This window comes from Candida dubliniensis, chromosome 4 (assembly GCF_000026945.1).
Source record: "Candida dubliniensis CD36 chromosome 4, complete sequence".
NCBI lineage: Eukaryota > Fungi > Ascomycota > Pichiomycetes > Serinales > Debaryomycetaceae > Candida > Candida dubliniensis.
The window spans coordinates 129,238-149,217 of NC_012863.1; the positions used below are offsets into that span (position 1 = coordinate 129,238).

General features: G+C 31.4%; 9 protein-coding genes across 9 annotated transcripts; 4 read left to right on the forward strand and 5 right to left on the reverse strand. All coding sequences in view use genetic code 12, as the record gives it.

The window, feature by feature from the left end:
* Positions 1-36: 36 nt before the first annotated feature.
* CD36_40750 (4-nitrophenylphosphatase, putative) lies at positions 37-1,002 on the reverse strand (the record flags this gene model as incomplete). Its single annotated transcript, XM_002419702.1, has 1 exon — positions 37-1,002. One exon carries the CDS (start codon positions 1,000-1,002, stop codon positions 37-39), a length of 966 nt encoding a protein of 321 aa, XP_002419747.1.
* A 637-nt stretch (positions 1,003-1,639) lies between these two features.
* Positions 1,640-3,577, forward strand: CD36_40760 (uncharacterized protein; the record flags this gene model as incomplete). The annotated part of the gene is made up of 1 exon (XM_002419703.1): positions 1,640-3,577. The coding sequence occupies one exon, from the start codon at positions 1,640-1,642 to the stop codon at positions 3,575-3,577; it is 1,938 nt and encodes a 645-aa protein (XP_002419748.1).
* Positions 3,578-4,601: 1,024 nt separating this feature from the next.
* On the forward strand, positions 4,602-5,423 carry CD36_40770 (O-glycosylated covalently-bound cell wall protein, putative; the record flags this gene model as incomplete). The annotated part of the gene is made up of 1 exon (XM_002419704.1): positions 4,602-5,423. One exon carries the CDS (start codon positions 4,602-4,604, stop codon positions 5,421-5,423), a length of 822 nt encoding a protein of 273 aa, XP_002419749.1.
* A 424-nt stretch (positions 5,424-5,847) lies between these two features.
* CD36_40780 (uncharacterized protein) lies at positions 5,848-6,243 on the reverse strand (the record flags this gene model as incomplete). Its single annotated transcript, XM_002419705.1, has 1 exon — positions 5,848-6,243. One exon carries the CDS (start codon positions 6,241-6,243, stop codon positions 5,848-5,850), a length of 396 nt encoding a protein of 131 aa, XP_002419750.1.
* Positions 6,244-6,499: 256 nt separating this feature from the next.
* Positions 6,500-7,009, forward strand: CD36_40790 (subunit of ribonucleases P/MRP, putative; the record flags this gene model as incomplete). Its single annotated transcript, XM_002419706.1, has 1 exon — positions 6,500-7,009. The coding sequence occupies one exon, from the start codon at positions 6,500-6,502 to the stop codon at positions 7,007-7,009; it is 510 nt and encodes a 169-aa protein (XP_002419751.1).
* Positions 7,010-7,064: 55 nt separating this feature from the next.
* CD36_40800 (uncharacterized protein YPL108W homologue, putative) lies at positions 7,065-7,613 on the reverse strand (the record flags this gene model as incomplete). The annotated part of the gene is made up of 1 exon (XM_002419707.1): positions 7,065-7,613. One exon carries the CDS (start codon positions 7,611-7,613, stop codon positions 7,065-7,067), a length of 549 nt encoding a protein of 182 aa, XP_002419752.1.
* Positions 7,614-12,403: 4,790 nt separating this feature from the next.
* Positions 12,404-14,311, forward strand: CD36_40810 (uncharacterized zinc finger-containing protein, putative; the record flags this gene model as incomplete). The annotated part of the gene is made up of 1 exon (XM_002419708.1): positions 12,404-14,311. The coding sequence occupies one exon, from the start codon at positions 12,404-12,406 to the stop codon at positions 14,309-14,311; it is 1,908 nt and encodes a 635-aa protein (XP_002419753.1).
* A 588-nt stretch (positions 14,312-14,899) lies between these two features.
* On the reverse strand, positions 14,900-15,640 carry CD36_40820 (translation machinery-associated protein, putative; the record flags this gene model as incomplete). The annotated part of the gene is made up of 1 exon (XM_002419709.1): positions 14,900-15,640. One exon carries the CDS (start codon positions 15,638-15,640, stop codon positions 14,900-14,902), a length of 741 nt encoding a protein of 246 aa, XP_002419754.1.
* Positions 15,641-16,077: 437 nt separating this feature from the next.
* Positions 16,078-19,287, reverse strand: CD36_40830 (uncharacterized protein; the record flags this gene model as incomplete). The annotated part of the gene is made up of 1 exon (XM_002419710.1): positions 16,078-19,287. The coding sequence occupies one exon, from the start codon at positions 19,285-19,287 to the stop codon at positions 16,078-16,080; it is 3,210 nt and encodes a 1,069-aa protein (XP_002419755.1).
* Positions 19,288-19,980: the final 693 nt, after the last annotated feature.

Below are 19,980 nucleotides of genomic sequence, written 5' to 3' on the forward strand. Positions count from 1 at the left end.
TCCTTGAATTCCTCTATTCATAAGAAACGCCACTCTTCACTCTAACAAATCTATGAGCTTACCTAAAGATTCGACAAAGTACAGTGGAACCAAACTTTCGCTATCTTTATATTCATGGCGATTTTTTAAAAAATGATTCAAGTCTTTCTTTTTTGTACCTCCAGATAACACCAACAATGTACCACCATTTTCATCTTCACTACCTAGATTCCCATCGTTACCAAATTTGATGTCAGTGTACAAAGTATCTCCCACCATTAATGTTTTGGACCTATCAAACTTTTGATCTTCCAAAATTATATCCAAAAACTGTTTACTTGGCTTCCCCACATTAATAAAGTCTCTATTTGAAGTATATGACATGTAGTTGACTATACTACCACCAGCAGGTAATATCAACCCTTTTGGTCCTGGATAAGTTCTATCAATATTGCATCCAATAAATGGCAATGATTTATGATCATGTAGTAAATACTGCAATGTCAGGGCTATTCTCATATAATTGAATTCCTTTGTTGATCCAACAACAATGGCTTTTACCTCAGGATCCACTGACAATATAGGACTTTGATGATCAAAAGCTTTATCTAGTAATTCATCGTTACCGCCCAATGGAAAATACCCCATTTCACGTAATTCATCGACAATTCCTTCATGTCCCAAAACCCAAACTTTGGATCCTTTAGGAATGTTTAATTTTTGTAATTCTAAAGCTGCAGAATAACATGTTGGGTAAAGTATTTCTTTGGTGACGTTGGGGATATTTAAATTTTCAAACTTTTTAAGGTATGAATTACGTGATTTTGATGAATTGTTACTGACAAATGCAAATCTCTTGTTGTTTTTCGTTAACCACTCAAGAAACTTTGCTACCCCAGGAATCAAATCTTCATCTAACCAGATAACTCCATCGCAATCGAATAAAAAATTGTCGTATTTCGATAAAATACGTTCTGCCTCCTGTTTGGAGGAAATATGTTGAGGATTAGGTTTAATTGTCATTAATAACAAATGTATATATAGTTATGTGATTGGGAAATAGTAAAAAAATCAAATGGAAATATGTTTCTTGATATGTTTTTCATGATGAGTCAGACCGTTCACAAACTAAAAGAGTGAGGGAAAAAAAGAAGTGGACAAATAAACGTTGAAATTGTAGTCACGTGAATAATCTTTATATCTGGGACTATCAAAACAGTTTTCCCTTAACCTTTTTTTTCCAACCCAATGATTAAGGATTATAATGAAGTTACTTTGAATGTATTTGGTGATTATACTTTACGATACAAGTTGCCCTGATTATGGAAAACTTTGGGTGTCAATAATTCTAGTGTCTTTTCATGCTGTGTAAGTTTCAACTTGAAACTAACCGAAATGCTTAGCTTAATTCACTTGTACCAAAACTTTTGTTTCCCCAACCAGAATCTATTTTTTTCATCACGAACAATTTTCAAAGTTATCGCCGCACCGCCTTGTTTATTCTCGCGTGTCCAATTTATTTCAATCTATTTTTTGTCATAGTTTCAGCAGATTTCATCTTATGGAACTAGATATATATATGTCCCTTTAACCTCGTCAATTTCTTGAAAATTTGCTTTTTTTTTTCTTGTCATAGAACGGTGTTGTTTAATAACTTGAGATGTTTAGACTGATGTCAAGAATAACACGATCTTGTCAATCGTACCCTCGACATCCACATTTGCGACTTTTTCATAGTCCGACAAGATTGAAGTTTAACCAAATTGTTGATAATTTTTTACAAGATTTAAAGCAAGACGAGCAGGAGAATTCAGGTGGGGATAAAAACAACGGTAAAAAGTCAGGATCAGGAAAGGGAGCTAATGATCGATTTGAAAAATTCAAAACTTTTTTATTGAAATGTTTTGAAACAATAGGTATCACGTTATCATCGGTCGGTGTATTAGGATTATCTGGGTTTTTATACCATCGTTATTACAACATTCATGTATTGAAGAAAATGAACGATGCATTTGAAGTCGGTGACCCTTCAGCTCAATTGAAAATGCATACACGAACTCATGACGATTCGTTGGATAATGAAATCAATGCTCATTGGGTTGATCGACCGCAACAGAAACTATTAAACGATATTATTGCTGGTGATATAATTGGACGTTATTTCTTAATTATTGGAGAAAAGGGAACTGGTAAGACGTCATTAATTTTAGAGTCCATGAAACGAGTTAATGGGTTTAATGTTTGTATATTTGATGCCCATGCTGATCCGGAAATCTTTAGAATACGATTAGGTAAAGCATTGAACTTTACTTTCAATGAAGATTACATTGGGTCATTGTTTTCTATTAGAGGACCCAGAGACACTACTGCGTTGTTGGATATTGAGAGAGCTTTTAGTAAATTGGAAGAATTGGCTATCAAAAGAGTTAATAAAGTCCATAAACCTTTGATAATGATTATAAATAATGCTCATTTGATTAAAGAAAATGAAGAAGGTGTTAAATTATTAGAACTATTACAACAAAAGGCAGAATCATTGAGTGGATCAGGATTGTTAACCATGATTTTCAACAGTGATGATTATTGGGTTTATGAGAAATTGAAACAATTGGGCACTCGACTTGAATTAATCAATGTCAGAGATTTTAATCGTATCGAAACTATAAACGCCTTGAAGTTTGTCCGTCATCGTTATTTCCCCAAATTAGAGAAATTGGATGACGGCTTATGCAATGCCGTGTATGATTTGATTGGTGGGCGCCCACAACATATAACCCAAGTTGCAAGACACCGTGATATCATAAAAGCATGTCATCAAATAATTGATCGCGAAAAAACATGGTTTTTGAATCAGTGTGGATTATTAGGAAATGATATGGATGATGATGTCATGGAAAGTGGGAAGTTTTCTAGTAGTGCCATGTTATTAATGAGAGAATTTGTTGAGATGGACCGACAGAAATCGAATCCATTATTAATTAACCTGTCATCTTCAGAAGAAATTAATGTCTCTCAGTTAAAAAATCATCGATTACCTGAACTCCCGCTTTGGAGAGCAAGACAAATTATGACTAGGCCGGATTATATTCAAAGATTTGATAATTTGAATATATTCACCATTGATTCTGAATCGCGAGTGCGGGCTGATTCGGTACCAATGATGAGAGCATTTCATGAGATTGCATCGCAACCACATTTTGATCAATTATTAGAAGATACTATCGATCGTGTAGCGGATATAGAAGCATTGGGAAGAACTAGAGAATTGGTTCTTAAAGATTTACAATTAGGTAGTCATTATGAAATGTTGAAAAAGAAACACCCTGAAGGAGAAAATTTCAAATTTACTATGATTAAATCACCCAAACAAAATGATTTACATGGAGATTTTGATAAATATAACACTGAGGAAATTAATCAAGCTGGCGAGGATGACGAGGATGAAGATGATTTATATTTAGAAGAAATTAATCGCAAGGATTCCCGAAAATGGTGGAAGAAAAGAATGCAAAAATATGATCGTTTGTTTCTTCCTGATGATAACAAACATTCTGAAGAAGGTGATCTTGATATAAATAGACCTCGAGAAGATGAATAGAATTGTTAGATAACTTTGATTGAGTAAATACATATTCAGTAGTTGATTATTTTGGCTGTCCACAAAATGGTGTGTATTTTTATTTTGTAGAAAATTTGCAACAAAAATTTTTTTTCTTTAACCTGTGTTAGTTATATGTTGGAATAATATCAATACCACTAAACCCATAATTTGTTTATTGCATTAATGCTAAGGGATAGTTTTTTTGGAGAGGGGTTACCATGGGGATGTTTTACTCAACAAAATGAGAATAATGGAATAGAAATATGAAAATGAAAAATGAGGAGATAGGTAATAGCAATTATTGTTATTTGTTTTAAATTCCTCTTCCAAACAACAAATAAAGTGATACACATCTACTTGTAATAATAATCATTTTAAATCACAATTGGTTATAATTGAAGAGATTGTTCTGGGTTTTTGAGAGACCGAGTATTGTAACAAAAAATAATATGTGTATTGGTATTGTTTTTGTTATACAATCAAATACAATAGATAAATTTATACTACTACACCGAAAAACATAACACCTACAATCTTAGAAGCTGAAAAATGAGTTGTTTAGATATACAAAGCCCAGTATAAACTTCATCAAAACTTGAACCATATTCACTTTCTACAGTTAGCCTCTTCGTTTTCCAATTATGAACCAATATATCAAACTCATGCTTTTTTGAATGATGGAAATATTATCCTTTCAGTAAATTGTGTTTAATTCCAAATCTGGATTGAAAATACACTCTCAAAATTTTTGGGTAAGGACAATAGAACTAAACCTAAACAATCACACATACACACACTCGCATACACATCCATGAAAGCTACACCAGAAGTTTAGCAGCCAAATATTCATGATACGTGTATACTTGAATTGAAACCACATCATCAAATCATCCCCCATCCAAGCACGCTGGCATTATGTTTCTAATTACTATAAATACTTGCAAATATCAAGTATATTCTCCCAGTTTTTGTTTTTTAATATCATCACTAAACAAAATCTCAACTAACAACTTATCACAATATGAAATTTTCTACAGCTGCTTTAACATTATCTTTGTTTGCCATTGTCAATTCTTCAGTTACAACATATGGAGCTGGTTTTAGTGGCGATGATGACGACAATTCAAAACATCATAAATATGATTGTGAAATCGATACTTTTGATTGGAAATTTGCTTTGGCAGTCAAAGAATGGAAACATTGTCAAGATAAAAAATTCTGTCAAGATACCGATTTGGATTTGGTTTATGAAGGTGATGATGGTCAGTTATACCATGGTTGTGACGGGACTTATCCATATTCCAAATGTAAACATTGTACCAATGTTTTCACCGGTGATGATGATGATGATGCTAATTGTGATGATGATTGCAAGAAAAAAAAGAAAAAAGTTTATTATGCCAAACGTGGTGACGATGATGATGATGATAATTGTGATGATGACTGTAAATATCCATACTGTGAAATCCACAACACTGATTGTGACTTGCTTATTACCTTATGTGGAGGTGTCTTGAAAGATGAAAAACATGCTACTGGAGAAATTGTTGCTAATCATCAATTCCAATTTGATAAACCACCACAAAAAGATGCCTTACACAAGGAAGGATTTTCTATTGTTCATACTGAAGGAACTTATTATTTAGCTCTTGATCATAAAATTGATTTCTGGCATTGTAAAGTTGATGACAAAGGATTATACAAGATTTATGATAAATCTATTGGTGAACAATGTTCTAAAATCAAACTTATTGTATTGAAATCAGATGAAAGAGCCACTTTTTCAGATGACAATGATGATTGTGATGACGATTGCAAAAACAAAAAGAAACAACATGATTAATTGCTTTGTCATATGAGAACACGATTCGATTCAATGGGGCGTGGTGGTCGTCGTTGTTGGTTTTAGCGAGTTGGCATTTCAAACCTAGCAAAATTTGTCAAGTTTCAATGGTCACACGAGGAGGGGTTTCTTTATCTTTTAGGTTTAATTTTCTTTATAAAAAAATATGTTTTTGAATGAATTTCGGTTTTTGATCTAGATGATCAAATAAATCAATTGCAATGTTTAAGGGTTTTTTATATATATATATATATAGTTTCGAATCAAATATATCAATTTGCATGCAAAAATAATTGTCAAAAAGTCATCAAAGTGAGCATGGCCATGCTTTAATAATCCCTTTAGTAACTAAAAACTAAACATGATAATTGGTATTAAGGCATTTAGGGAGCTATAAGCAATGCTCTATAATGGGTCAATTTGTTTACCAGTATGGACGTTGATAATAAGTTGATTCTTCATTACTACCTTCACTATCCAGTTTCACTTCTTCTTGTTGTTGTTGTGGTGGTGGTGGTTGTTGACATTGCAATTTCTCTTGTCGTTGTAGTTGCAATTGAGCATTCATCATTATTTCTATAGTATGTGTGTGTACTTCACTATGTATTTTATGTTTCTGAAACCGTTTTTCACCATCTGACCTATTATTGATGGATGTGGGGAAGACGTTATAGTTACTATTGGTGGTTTCAGCTGGTGGTGGAGACGATGGAGGTAAACAATTGAATATATTGGTTTTTGTTGTGGATGTATCTTCAGAAAATGAAAAAGAATGGGATGTTGAGAATTCTTCAAATGTACGTTTTCTAGAGGTCATCATTATGAATGTTATTTAGGGAAGGTGTTAGTGGCTATTTTTTTTTGAATAGTGATGATAAGAATTGAAAAATAAAGCTGACTTTTATTTTCTTCTTTTTACGCGTATGTTTTTATCGTGTGGGCGCGCCCATCTCTTTATTTGACGTAGAAGTCGAAGCGTTCACTAGTTCGAACAGTCTTGTTGATGAGAGCCTCTAAAAAAAAAAAACTCGATGGGATGAACTCAGCCAACATCAATTAACCAACACACACCAATCATGGGAACCAATACTAATAACCTTCACCACCAGTCTAGTAATAGAATCCAAGGCAAACGACATATCAAACATAGTCCTAACTTGACTCCGTTCAATGAAACACAAAATGCTTCGAATTTCTTAATCAAATCATCAACTCCTTATATATCAGCTATTAAACAAATCACCAAAAAATTGAATAAATTCTCCAAGTCAAAAAACAGTCATACAGTAAATAAATTTCAAAATGAACAATATAAAACCATCAAATATATAACGGTGAAAGGTATGGGTAAAACAATTGAAAAAGTGGCGAGTATTGGTATTCATTTCCAGAAAGATTATAAAGTTGATGTGTTAACAAGGTCTATTACAGTTTTAGATGAGTTTGCACCAATTGAATCAAACCAAGAGCCTAAAAATGAGGGAAGCAGTCATAATGATGATGAGGAGGACGAGGAGGAGGATACTATATATGAAAAACGTACGGTGAGTTCTATAGAGATTAGAATTTGGATAAAACGAGATTAACGGAATATTTTATTTAAATAATGTAATTATAAATATTTAATATATAAATCCAAAGTTATGATAATTTTGCAAGACATTTCATTTTGATATGATATAATTCTGCTATATTTTTTTCAATATTTTTATCCCATTTCACTTCTTCTTCTTCTTCTTCATCATCTTCATCTTCAATCATCTGTTTATCATGTAGCTGTTTAATTTTATGACCCACTTTATTTAAATCTACTCCGTATAAAGACTCACCTATATTGATTACTTTTAAACAAGTTGAATAATCTCTCTTATAATAATGCAATTCACACACATGTAACAATTTAACTCGATCTAGTTTATCATTAATATCAAGATCAGCTAAATTAAGTTCATTTAACCATGTGTCTGTATTTATCATTGGTCCCGTTTCTCTCCATCTATTTAATTGATAATTGTATTCTTCTTCTGTTTGAATTTTCCGTTGTCGTTTTTTCTTAGATGGGGTTATTGTGGAATTTGATTCTTGTTGTTTTGGTTCCTGTTGTTGCGATGATTTGTCCTCATCATCAGAATATAATGTTAATCCCAGGATAGCCTCATGAGGTAGTATTGATGATGAATCAGATGCCATTGTATATCATATTTGGAGCATACTTGTAGCGTAGAGCTTTCTCTTCTCTTTTTTTTTTTTTTTTTTTTTCGAAATTATCAAATCTAAGATGATCTATAATGGGCAAATACGAATTTGCTGATATCATATACCGCTAATACAAAGAAGAGCATATTACCATCATAAATTGGATGGTATCAATTTCTTACACTCTATACAATAAAATTGATGGAAGTCGATTAGTAGTTTCCAATCTAGAGTTTTGTATTAACATAATATGCAGTCACGTGACTGTTATGATTATTTTGATAAGGTTTTAGAGATCATAAACGAAACTTAAGATATTAATCTGATTCAATAATCTGTAGGCGTAGTTAAACGTATGAATTGAGAACATTATACTTTTTTGAGATGATTGTCTTCCTTACAGGTATCACCGATAAGTTAGTTCTTATTTGTTGGGAAGTTTTATCTACCCCAACAATCCTTGTTATAAAAGGTACAAAATTAGAAACTGGGCTTAAGAGTGTGACTTGTTTAGCATTATCAACAGGGCTTACTTTTCTATCGATTGGTTATTAATACTTGCTACTACGCCTACTATTGTCAATTACATAGAGAGGACACATATATGAATATATATTTCTTCACTGGAAAACAATACATCAAGAGTAGACAAGATAGGAAGGTGCATAAACAGAAGCATATATGCCTTGTACATCCTCCCCTCCTTTGAATGAAATGATTTTGTTGCTATTATATTAGCATAATATAATAAAAATTTTTGATATTTTTTGGTATTGCTATTGCATGAAAATTAAACTTGCCTAGGTTTTTCCGACAAACACCGAAACTTATACGAATCAGTAAAACAAGACAAAAAAAAAAAAGGTCAACACATTTTCTTTCCTTCATTTTGTGAATATAGTAATTGAATGTTTCACACATCACATGATTCAGACAAATATATTCCACTGGAATACTGAAAACTGTTTAGTGTATGTAACTGTCATCTCAAATGCTAATTGTAATAATGAGAAAATACGACTCCCATCAATGATGATTACGACCATTAAATTACGACGATGATGATGGATTTAGTTTTAGTGAATTAATGAATGAAAAAAAAAAAGTAAGAAATTGATCGTTAATAGTAGTAGCAAATGAATAGTGTCGGTGTCTCTACACAAAAACTGATCTCTTGGCAAAGCCTTTTGATTGTTTTGTTTTCTTATACGTAGTTTTGTTCCCTCCCCTACTCTGAATATGATTAAACTTGTGTCGTTAATGATGTTACAAGTATTGTTAGGTCAACAATGGTAATTACATTTTATTGTCGTATCAGATCTAGAATCGATTCGGTTCTGTTCTTGTCAACTATTGGCAAAAAGTAGAACATATTAGCCAATATTCAATTTACAGTTAAGAACAATTTTTAGTTTTAGGTTAATACCGATTCAATTTAACGCAATTTTATTTCAAGGTGAAACTATATATTTCCACCGTAAGAAATACCCATTTTTTCTTGTTCTTCTTCTTCTATGCTAAATCTGATGAGCTTTGCTATATTCTATTCCTTGTTTTGTGTAGTAAACAGACTCGTAATGCACAAAAATAGCAGTTGTGTGTTGTCATTGATTCATTGTAAAAAGTAGCACCTTGATAGTTATACCGAATAACAAACTGTAATAACAATCAAAACTAGTATAAACAGTGGTAAAACAAGAGAGCATTTTTTTGCATTATTTACTCTAACATACAAAGACCTCGGTTGTGAAGCAATTGTCGTGTATACCTGTCAAAAATTTATTGTGACTCGTATAATGGAAAAAAAAAAAAAAAAGAAAACAGGGAGAGCAAAATAATAAAACAGCTAATAATTGCAGACTGCAGATAAATATGCACTCCTTAAATTTATTTCTTATTTTGGTCCTTAACTACTTCTACTTTACTATAGTATTCCTATTATTCACTTTTCTTCTTTGACTTGCTTTGTATCTCTTCTTGACTTCTCATCTCATGATCAATATACACACATTACAATTTTTGTTCAGTAATAAAATAGCAAATTAAATATTAATTCAACCATGGGTACCGCTCAAAAGCAAATTGAGTTATTTTATCAGATCATTCTCAATCGTAATTTCAAAAGATGTTGTATTTTTCATAAAAAAATTTCTTGGCTAGTATTTTTAAATACAGTCTCGTTTATTTATACTTGCTATTCTTGTAAGTATGGAGAATTATACAATAGGCACATTGCGTAAATCTTTGTATAGTTTTTTTTGTTTCTAACATTCAATCATTCCATCACTGAGTATTGTTGTTATTGTTGCTACAATTATTTTGAAACGGATTAAAAAAACAATCAAGGTGTCAGGGGCAATGGTCGTGAGAAAAACGAGGCCGCCTCAAAAAAAAAAAAAAAAAGGCTGCAGTCATTTCACACGACCTTCGTATAAGATAGAAAAATAAAATCAACAACACTGCGTAAAACAAGCATTAACAGGGTCAGGTCACCATCAACAACTTCATGGATATTGGAAGAAAGGTAAGCAACATGTAAATAAAGTAATGGTAATTATTAGTTCATTATATAATGAACATTGATAAGTTCACAATTATTGTTGAGGAATCTTTATAAACGCAAATTTGTGCGTAAAAACTATTATTGACCTCGAATATTATTTTTGTCAATTTTGTACAAGTTTTTAAAGTATTACTATTATTATTTGCTCGATGGCTTAGGCGGTCCGATCTCTCTAACCTTTTTGGTTGCTTTGCTCTTTCTGTTGTTGGTTTGTTCATTTCTTTTTTCACCGAAATCATCAGGACAAAATCACACCAAGGAAATTAAAAATTGCATCATTTTCAAATATTTTCCAAATTTCTCCGCAATCCTTTATTCAAAAAGGAATAAATATATACTCCCACCCCCCCCACCAAATCACTTCCAACATGTAGCTGTAATGGATCGTATACTCGTAATTATTTAGTCCCGGTATTCTTCTACACTAAATCACTTTTTTCCTCACTCAACCTATGTCATCAATTTATGTATATAGATGCTAGTTTTTAGGGCACGAAATTAAATATTATATTATCCATTACTATAAATCCGATTCGCTCACTTTTTATTGATCGATGACGACATAGGTTCTTTGTTTTAGTGATTCGGATTTAACTAAAATCGTGCTTAAATTATTTGTTTGTTTTTGGTGATTTTGCTATTTCCCAATTTTCGTCTGTCGGAACATATTGTCTCTTTGTGTTGTTTTTTTATCCGCTTATGCATGTATGAGTATGTACAGTAGTAACAAGTCTTAACAAAATGATCTATATTCCCGAAAAAAAAAAGAGAATACAGATCATATGATTGAATAATTGTTTGTATCACAATAGTGTATGTGTGTTGGAAAAAGTATTGGTGTTTGATTTATTGCGTAGTTTCCAAGTGATGTGGAGTACAGTACGAGAGGTACAAGTTGGAGCTATCAAGTGGAGTGCGTGAGAAATGCGAGTTGAAGTGGTGGTGGTGGTGTGTGTGTGTGTTCCTGGTTCAAAATTCCTTTTTTTTTCCTTTTCCTTGTTTCAACTGACAGACACAAACAAAAGAACCAAAAAAATTCCAAATTTGGATTAGTTTTTAGTGATTGTTGATTTTTGAATCATTTTTAGTATGGACTAACCTCTATTAATTATGTTGTTTAGTTTGTGAATGAATGAATGATATATATATGTAGTTGGTAAATGGATTTCAAAGTATTGTTTGATATTGTGCAGTATTGTGTCGTGTTCTATCTTTGTTTCCTTGGGCAGTTGATGGGCGGTGGCAGACATAAAGGGAAAAATAGAACATTGCCTCGTTTATTTCTGTGCTTCAAATTTGAAGTTACAAACATACATACACACACACAGTCTCTGTTTTTCAGTAGTCTGTTTATAGGTAGGCTTTTAGTTCAGTTTTAGTGTCAAGATTGTTCATTGGTAGTTTCTTATTGTTACTCATTTTTATTGTTATCATCTGGTGTTCTTGCTGTTATTGTTGGTTCCTGTTTTACCTCCTTTTCCTAAATTTACATTAAATTTAGTATACATGAATTGGCTTTTTAGTTGTTTTTTTTTTTTGTAGTGTTAGCCCTTTCAAGGAAAGCTGAAATTTCCCCCAATCTGAAAAAAATAAAAAAGACAACCGCCAACAGCAACTAGAGATTGGCAAATCATATTAATCAACTCTCCATGGTTTTTTTTCCATATCTACTTGATTTATAAAGAGAACTTTGGACAAATTGTATGAGAACTGTTTGGTTTTCTTGAAGTCGTTGTAATATTTTTGTCCAATTTCTTTCTCTGTCTCTCTATTTTGTTTCCTCTCCTAAAATTTTCGAGTTTTCATTTTGTTTCTTTTTTTTTTTTTTTTCTATTAATAATAAAAATATACGTAAGTAAGTAAGTAAGTAAAAGTATGTACAAAAGCAAACACTTGTTATTATCTAATTCTTTCTGTTCCTCTCTCTCTAACTCTTTTATTTTCATATTACTTTCAAAGATTACGAACAGAAACCACATTTCTACATTTCTACATAATTCTTTTTCTTTAATATTTTTTAATTTATTCTATCTTTTTAATTTGGTTCCTTTCTTTTTCCTTTTTTTTTTTATAATTTTCTTTTATTAAACCTTCTTTTTCTTTTTTTAAATCATTTGATCATCTTTTTCATTCCTTCATTCTTTTTCTTTTGGTTCTGTTTGGTTTGGTTTGGTTTTCCCCCGATTAACTTTCAACTATAATTTCCTATATCATTCCAACGATGATGGATATTTATCAAAAGGCTCTTAAGAACCCTGATCCTCCCAAAAAACCCACATCAACTACTACCACTCCACCTTCATCTACTAGCACAGATTATCCCACTCGTCTCCCACCGATAAACTACAATAACACTAATGTCAATAGTATGAATTATAACTACTCCCCTGACAATGGTTCGATCACTGGTAATACCGCCATCACCGACACCAACACTACTACTACTACTACCAATGTTAGCAACGAAAATAGTAATAGTAACAGCAGTACTAATAGTCCTAATAGCAGACCAGCATCTACCCATACTTCAGAAGAAATCAAAAATACTGTCATTAAAAAGAAGAAAAACTCAAGGCGAAAGCACCGTAATTCTCATTTGGGTTGTGGAACTTGTAAAAAACGAAGAATAAAATGTGATGAAACTTTACCTGCTTGTTTAAATTGTTTAAAGGGGAAGTTGCATTGTGCTTATTTAAACTTGGATAATAATGCTAGAAATGCTCTTAGAGTTGCCCAATACAATCAAACCATTCGTCAAGAAAAATTGGATGCCAATAGTTCATCATCCACAGCAAATATTACCAACAATACAAAACTAATTGATCCTTTGAAAGGAAATATCTTGGTACAACAACAACAACAGCCAGGCCTTGTCCAGTCTCTTGGTCATGGTATATCAATTATACCTCCTCATCCTTCCACATCTGCTGGTGCTGCTGCTGCTGGATCTCAAAACAACCCTTTAATGGCTGCAGGTCCAGGCTCTTATCCAATTGCAGCTACTGTTTTACCAAATAATCAAACACTTGTTACTGCAGTACCACAATCACTGCAGGCTAGTATGACCATGCCACCATTCGCCAATTCAATACTTGCACCAGGAATTCAAGCTAACGCATCTCCGCCTATTAGCACTACGAATTTAAATTCCTCAATTACTAATTCAACTTCTACCACTAACACCAATACTGGTACCGATATAACCCCTTCTGGCTCCACTTCTGATAATGTTCAAAATATAGCTCTGGCACCACAAGTTGTTCAATCACCATATGGACCAATGATCCCGTTATTAACTCAAACTGGATCAGTGGTTTATGCTCCAACTCATTCATTAGTACCAGCACAACCATCACAATTAACACCGCAACAATTACTGAATAATGTAGCATTTGCTAATGCAACTGTTCCTGCCACTGGTCCATTAGCACCAACATTGAGTCAACCTTCTATCCTACCAACAACAACAGCAACAACACATACTACATCCCCTAGTATTCCTACATCAGTTGCACCGCTAACAGTTTCTAGGACATCCACATCATCAGGTATTATGACTAATGTTTCACCAGTATTGACAAATAAACAACAGCCTTCATCAACTCCAATCACATCATCAGCAGCAAGTGTAGCAACTATAGCGTCTCAAAGTATCCCTGTCAAAACTGGTAATGGTACTTTATCAACTACTTCCGCTGGATCACCAACAACAGCAACAGTTTCACCACCAAACATTGCCAGTATTTTACCACCACCAATAAACACCCTCGGGAATAACTCCAATGGGGCTGGTAGCAATTCTGGAAATGATGTATTTAAACAGTCTGTATCTGATCCTCCAATTAAAGAATTGAAACCAATTAATGATTCCAATAGTAATAGTCCATCACTACCACCACTATCATCAACGACGCCTGCAACTGGAAATCCTAGTGAAGGGGTTAAACTTTCACCAAATTCATCAATGACAAATTTGAAAAAATTGACAATTAAAGAAGATAATAATAGTGGTAATGATATAAAATTACCAAGTATAACCACGTTAAAACGAGAAACATCAAAATCACCATCTGAAACTAATGGAGCAATTGATGAAAAAGTACCTACCATTTCCAAATTGATTACTTAATGGATATAATAATATAGTTCTCTTTCTATATACATATATATTGGCATGGTATTGGTATTGGTGTTGGTAATTTTTTTTAGTACATAGATAGATTTTTATATCTAAATGTATGAATAGGTGCATAGAATCTTTTAAATTATTAATATTTTATTCTGTAAAAACCAAATTGTATTATTTTTAGTATTGATCTTTAATGGTGTAATAGAGTTTGGTAAATATTGAAATAGGAGCTTTTATTTGTTAAGTTTTGTTGTGCTTGGTGTTGGACAAAATTGATTTCTTGCAGCCAACATTTCAATTTACCAAGCCCGTGTACGATTTTATTTCTCTTTCTGTTTTTTATGTCATTAATTTAAGAATTCTGTGCTTTTACAATAGAGTTTACATTCCTTTAATATCTACATATTGGTTGTTGTAACAACATGAGTGCATATTGAATGAAGTAGACAAGATTATAATGTCAGAAGCATTGTATATTTTGTAGTATTTATACAGGCAAATACAAAAAACAAAACCTTATCCTCATCTTCTTCTTCTTCTTCTTCTTACCTAATGATCAACCAATGCGAAAAGAAATAGTAAGTACTTTCATTTCTTCTTTTTCAATTTATCATCAGTCAATTCAATTTTAATATCATTTAATCCTTGTTCTTGTAAAAGATTAATTATAAATTGATGAACTTCTTCGAAAACATCCCCTTGTATCAATATATCAGATTTATTTTCAGCATTTTTCACAACACTTGTCCCCGTAGCAAATTTAGATGAAAATTTTTTTTGTAAACTTTTAATTGATACTTTATTATTACTAGTAGTAGTACCTGTTGTTGTTTCTAAAATTTCTAATCCAGAAATTGAAACTATAGATTTCTTCTTATTACGAGATATTTTCTTAATAATAATTTTTGAATTGGAAATTTTTTCAAGTTGTTTCCTTTCTAATTTTAATTCTTCTTTAGCTGCTCGTTTATTTAATTCTTTTTGTAATTTTTCTTCTTTAGCAATTGATAATTCTGATACACCTTGTTCAAGTAATTTTTTCGTGACAATGTCATTATTATTATTATTCTCATCTTTTCCATCATTATTTTCTCCAATTATATCTTTTTTATCAATTGTATTTGATTTTGTATCTTTATCCAATTCATTAGTTGTGGTGGATGAAGAAGATAAATCCCCACCTGTTGGATATATTGATGGATATTTATCAGGATGATTTTCATTTAACCATGTTTGACATTTCTTTTTCGTGATACCAAATTCACAAAATTCTGGTGGCCAAGAACAAATACCACAATATAAAATAGATTTAGGTTCAATATCTGTCATCTAGTCTTAGTTTGATACGATACTTTTAATTGACTAAGAAGAATCCAACAATCAAGTGTAAAAAAAATTTTTTTTCTTCTTCTTTTGTAGTTTGCTTGCTTGTTAGTTGTTGCGGGACTCGGATTTTCTCTTGATGTAGTTTTTGGTCTTGTTAATCTACATACATACATACACACACACACACACCATTTGAATATATTATATCAATCAAGTAATTTCTAATATATCCTATAAATTAACAGAGTTAGGTGCATATTGTTTATCAATACTATCATTATACTTAATTCTGTATCTATTTATAGATGTGTATCAATAAAAAAATCCTAACTAGCATTTTATTCAATTTTTTTTTTTATTTAAGATTTTATGATGATTTTACTCTCCGTTTTTTTTTTTTTTTTTGGTAATAGTCCTTGCTATCTCTATAACTTTTTATATTAAAGCTCATCAAATATAAATTCCCTAACTGGTCGTTTATCTTCCAATTCAATACATCTCCATAAACTTTTTGTCAATAATATTTTATCATCAATAAATTCATAAATCTTACTTAAATAAAACCAAATTTCTGGATTATTATATCCATAGGGCCAAGTCAATGAATAATCTTCTAATAAATTTTTCAATCGAATTATTCCTGAATTCAAATCTTTGGTCGATATAAATAATGAATTCTTAGGGTCATCATCAATTAAAAATAATTTCAGTAATCCCAATAAAGTTAATCCATAATCATATTTACTATTGTATTTATTATATGACGACAATGAATTATCTTTCTTGGTTAATATCTCTAATGATCGTTCAAATTCTTGTAATGATAAAAATTTTCTTGATTTACTAGTTAAAAATCCCAAAGCAGTATACGTTTTAAAATTAGGTTCGTAAATAGTTTCCGCCTCAACAATACATTGTTCACATTCATCAATTAATCCAACTTTCAAAAATACTCTTGCCGTCCATAACCAAACTTGTTGTAATATTTTCCGTTCAATTAAATTATCATGTTGACGACGTGGTGGGTCTTTGATATATGCTGGTTTCAGTGGTTTTGATAAATGTTGCTCCGGAGGATGTAATGGCAATTTTGGTTGGTCAAAATGTGAATTTTCGTCTTCTAGTTGCTGCTGTTGTGATCCACTATTATCTACTGCAAAAGATTTGTTCACTGTAGATTTGGAATCAGATTTACGGATTTTCTGTTGAACACTATTATAAAGTAATGACCCTCGTCTGCTAATTGGTCCCTCTTTTGATGAAATAGTTGTAGAGAGTCTTTTCAATTTTTCGACTCTGCTACCACCACTGATTGACCCAGTTCTACTTTGTTTCTTATTCAACTCAGTAATCGAATCACCATCATTATTAATCAGTAACTTGGGTGCATCAAAAAATTGCAACTCATCTATTTCTTTGTTACTATGGTGTGGATTCTTTTTCGCATTAGGAGAAGGATCAATAAAACTTGGACGATGTGACCATTTATCAGAAGCTCCAAATTGTCTCGAAGATTGAATTGCTGCATTCTTATTACTATTGCTACTCAAATTGACTTCAAACAATTCATGATACAACACAAACACTTCAGATAAATAATCAATCATATATTGTGATCCATGAATCGACTCTAATACTGCCAATTGAGTTAATTTTAATTGCAAGATTTCATATTTGGTTTCGACCGTCAATTTAATATTACGTTGACGATGTTTTAAAATATATAATCCAGCAATATTCAATGCCTTGCTAATAAATTTCTCTGGTTCTCTCAATTTAGATTTATTATCGTTGCTGCCATTTGCTGTTAAGCCACCATTGGCGCCATTTCCATTTGTTAATTCGTCGGGTAAAATATTCACACTAGTATGGCTTGCAATGGGTTTATTGGTATCGCTATTATCATTGTCAAAACTAGACAACAATAATACCAACAAATTCCATGTCTTGAACGATTCTGGGAATTTTTTTAAAATAAATTTACTCAATTTTAATGCTGGTTTTAAAGAACCAGAATTAGCTAATGCCAAGGCATAACTAAACAAATAAAGCACATTACCTGTCGAATTAACAATTAAACTATTCTTGTAAGTTTTCAAAACCATTGAGATATTGTGTTGTAAAATATTTTGATTTGACGATTCATACGACGACAAGTAATAATAGTAATAACCAATTGCATACCAAGCTTTTGAAATTAATTCAATAAATTGGGTGTTGTCTGATTGCAAAATGTTTAAATTGTATTTACGATAAAGAAATGACAATGGGTTTTTATCGCCTGCAGCAGTGGTTTTGCCATTGCCATTTCCACTTTCTTCTTCTTCTTCTTCCTCATCATACGTTAAATCTATCAATTTTTGAAGTTCATTCAAGTATTTTTGCAATAATGTGACAAATTTTTTCAATTGTTGAAAAACTAATGAATCATCGTTATGTTTAAATTTGTTACTAGATTTAAAACTTTTCAATGGGTTGAAATGGATAATACAAGTACTAAACGTATCGATTATTGATAATATATCGTCAATATACCCATCTTTCAATTCCTCATCTTTTTCCAAATAATCAATATAGGTGGTGAATGCTGCTAAAGCTTCGTCATATTCATTCAAATCAATTAATGTATAGATTAAATTTGATAAAATAATCTTGCTTTGGAAAGTCTTCAATGTAGCATTTAAAAGATAACGTTTTGATAGTGATGGTTTCAAAATAGATAAATTAAATGGCACATAACTTAATGATTCATAAAGATTATTAATAAAATTATTGATATCTTGTGATTCATCGTTATTAGCTGTATTTGCATTAGGAAATTGACTTTTAACCAAAATGCTTTCTTCAATCTCTGTAGTCAAAAACACTGTGTAATCCTGTTTGAATGAGGCATTGATTATACTACTATTTTCTGGACGTAATAAATAATTTGAAAATGCAATCAAAGCCAATTTGTTTTTAGACAATGACAAATTCTTTACATGATTGATAAATGAAAACGGAATAGTCCCCTGCTGAGATAATTCCAAAGCTAATTTACCGAATAACAAATCTAGCCAATGATTAGCAATTACTTGGGACTTATTGAATGGGGTTTTAAAATTTTGTAAATATTCTAACCAAACGTTTACTCCATTGTTCCCCGCACTCAATCCAAATAAAACATAATATCTGGTTGTTAAGTACTCTATAAATTCAATTTGGTTGAAACTAACTGATGATGCTGAAGATACTGTTTCGATTTGATTATTAGATCTTGCTTGATAAGATACTTTGACCAAATTCAAATGTTTATTCACCTCAAATAAGTTATCTTGTAAATAGTATAAATGTGACATTAATGTAGCATAATACAATTTTTCGTCGTAACTTTTTGGAGTATTTTCATAATTCAAACTTATTGAATTTGAATAATTGATCAATTGTTGTAATTTTTCATTAGCTGATACATTATTCTCTGATAATAATGAAATGGGCAATAATTCGTTTTGAAAAAATTCATTATCTATTAATAATTGTAATTGATAATCAATAAATATTAATTGTTGGAAATAATCTTGTGATTGTTGGAATTCCAACACATTTTTAGGGAAACACCCAAAATTCAATGTACGAATGTATTTTTCGTTGATTGAACTTTCAATGTACATCTATAATGTAAATAAATAAAAATTTGCAAGCAGATTAACTGACCAAAAGGTGTAGTTGTTGTGTTCTGATATATATGTGTATGTGTATGATTGAAATCCAAACTTGAAAGAACCAATGTGATATCAAATCAGTAGGAATGTGTGATAATTTTTTTTTTTTGTCTGTGTTGGACAATCGGCTAAAACTGTTGGAAGTTGTTTAAAATATGATACCACTAATCAAACAAAGAAAAAAAAAAAACCAAAGGTGATGGGCCGTAAAGGATAAAGACCACTGTTTATAATGATGAGAATTGGGGTGGGAGTCAATTCAAAATAAATGTGAGATATAGAAGAAAGAAAAAGAGTGATAGAGGAAACGTTGGGAAGTAGATTGGACAACACCTTTAAATTATAAACGACTACTAAATGGTAAAGATTTATTTATTACTTAATTAAGGAAAAAACCCAAAAAGTAGGACATGCGAAAATATGGAAATGTGAAAATGTGAAAATGAGTGTGAAAAAAAAAATAGAATGAGGAGACACGACATTTTCTTCTTCTTCCTTACCATCTACCCAAATTTTAACTTCTTAATTTCATTTACACATTTTCTTTATTAACTTCTTGATCAAATAAGACTTCCATTGATTGGCTAACCCCCTTCTTCTTCTTCTTCTTCTTCTGTATTGATCCTTCAAAATAGTTTAAAA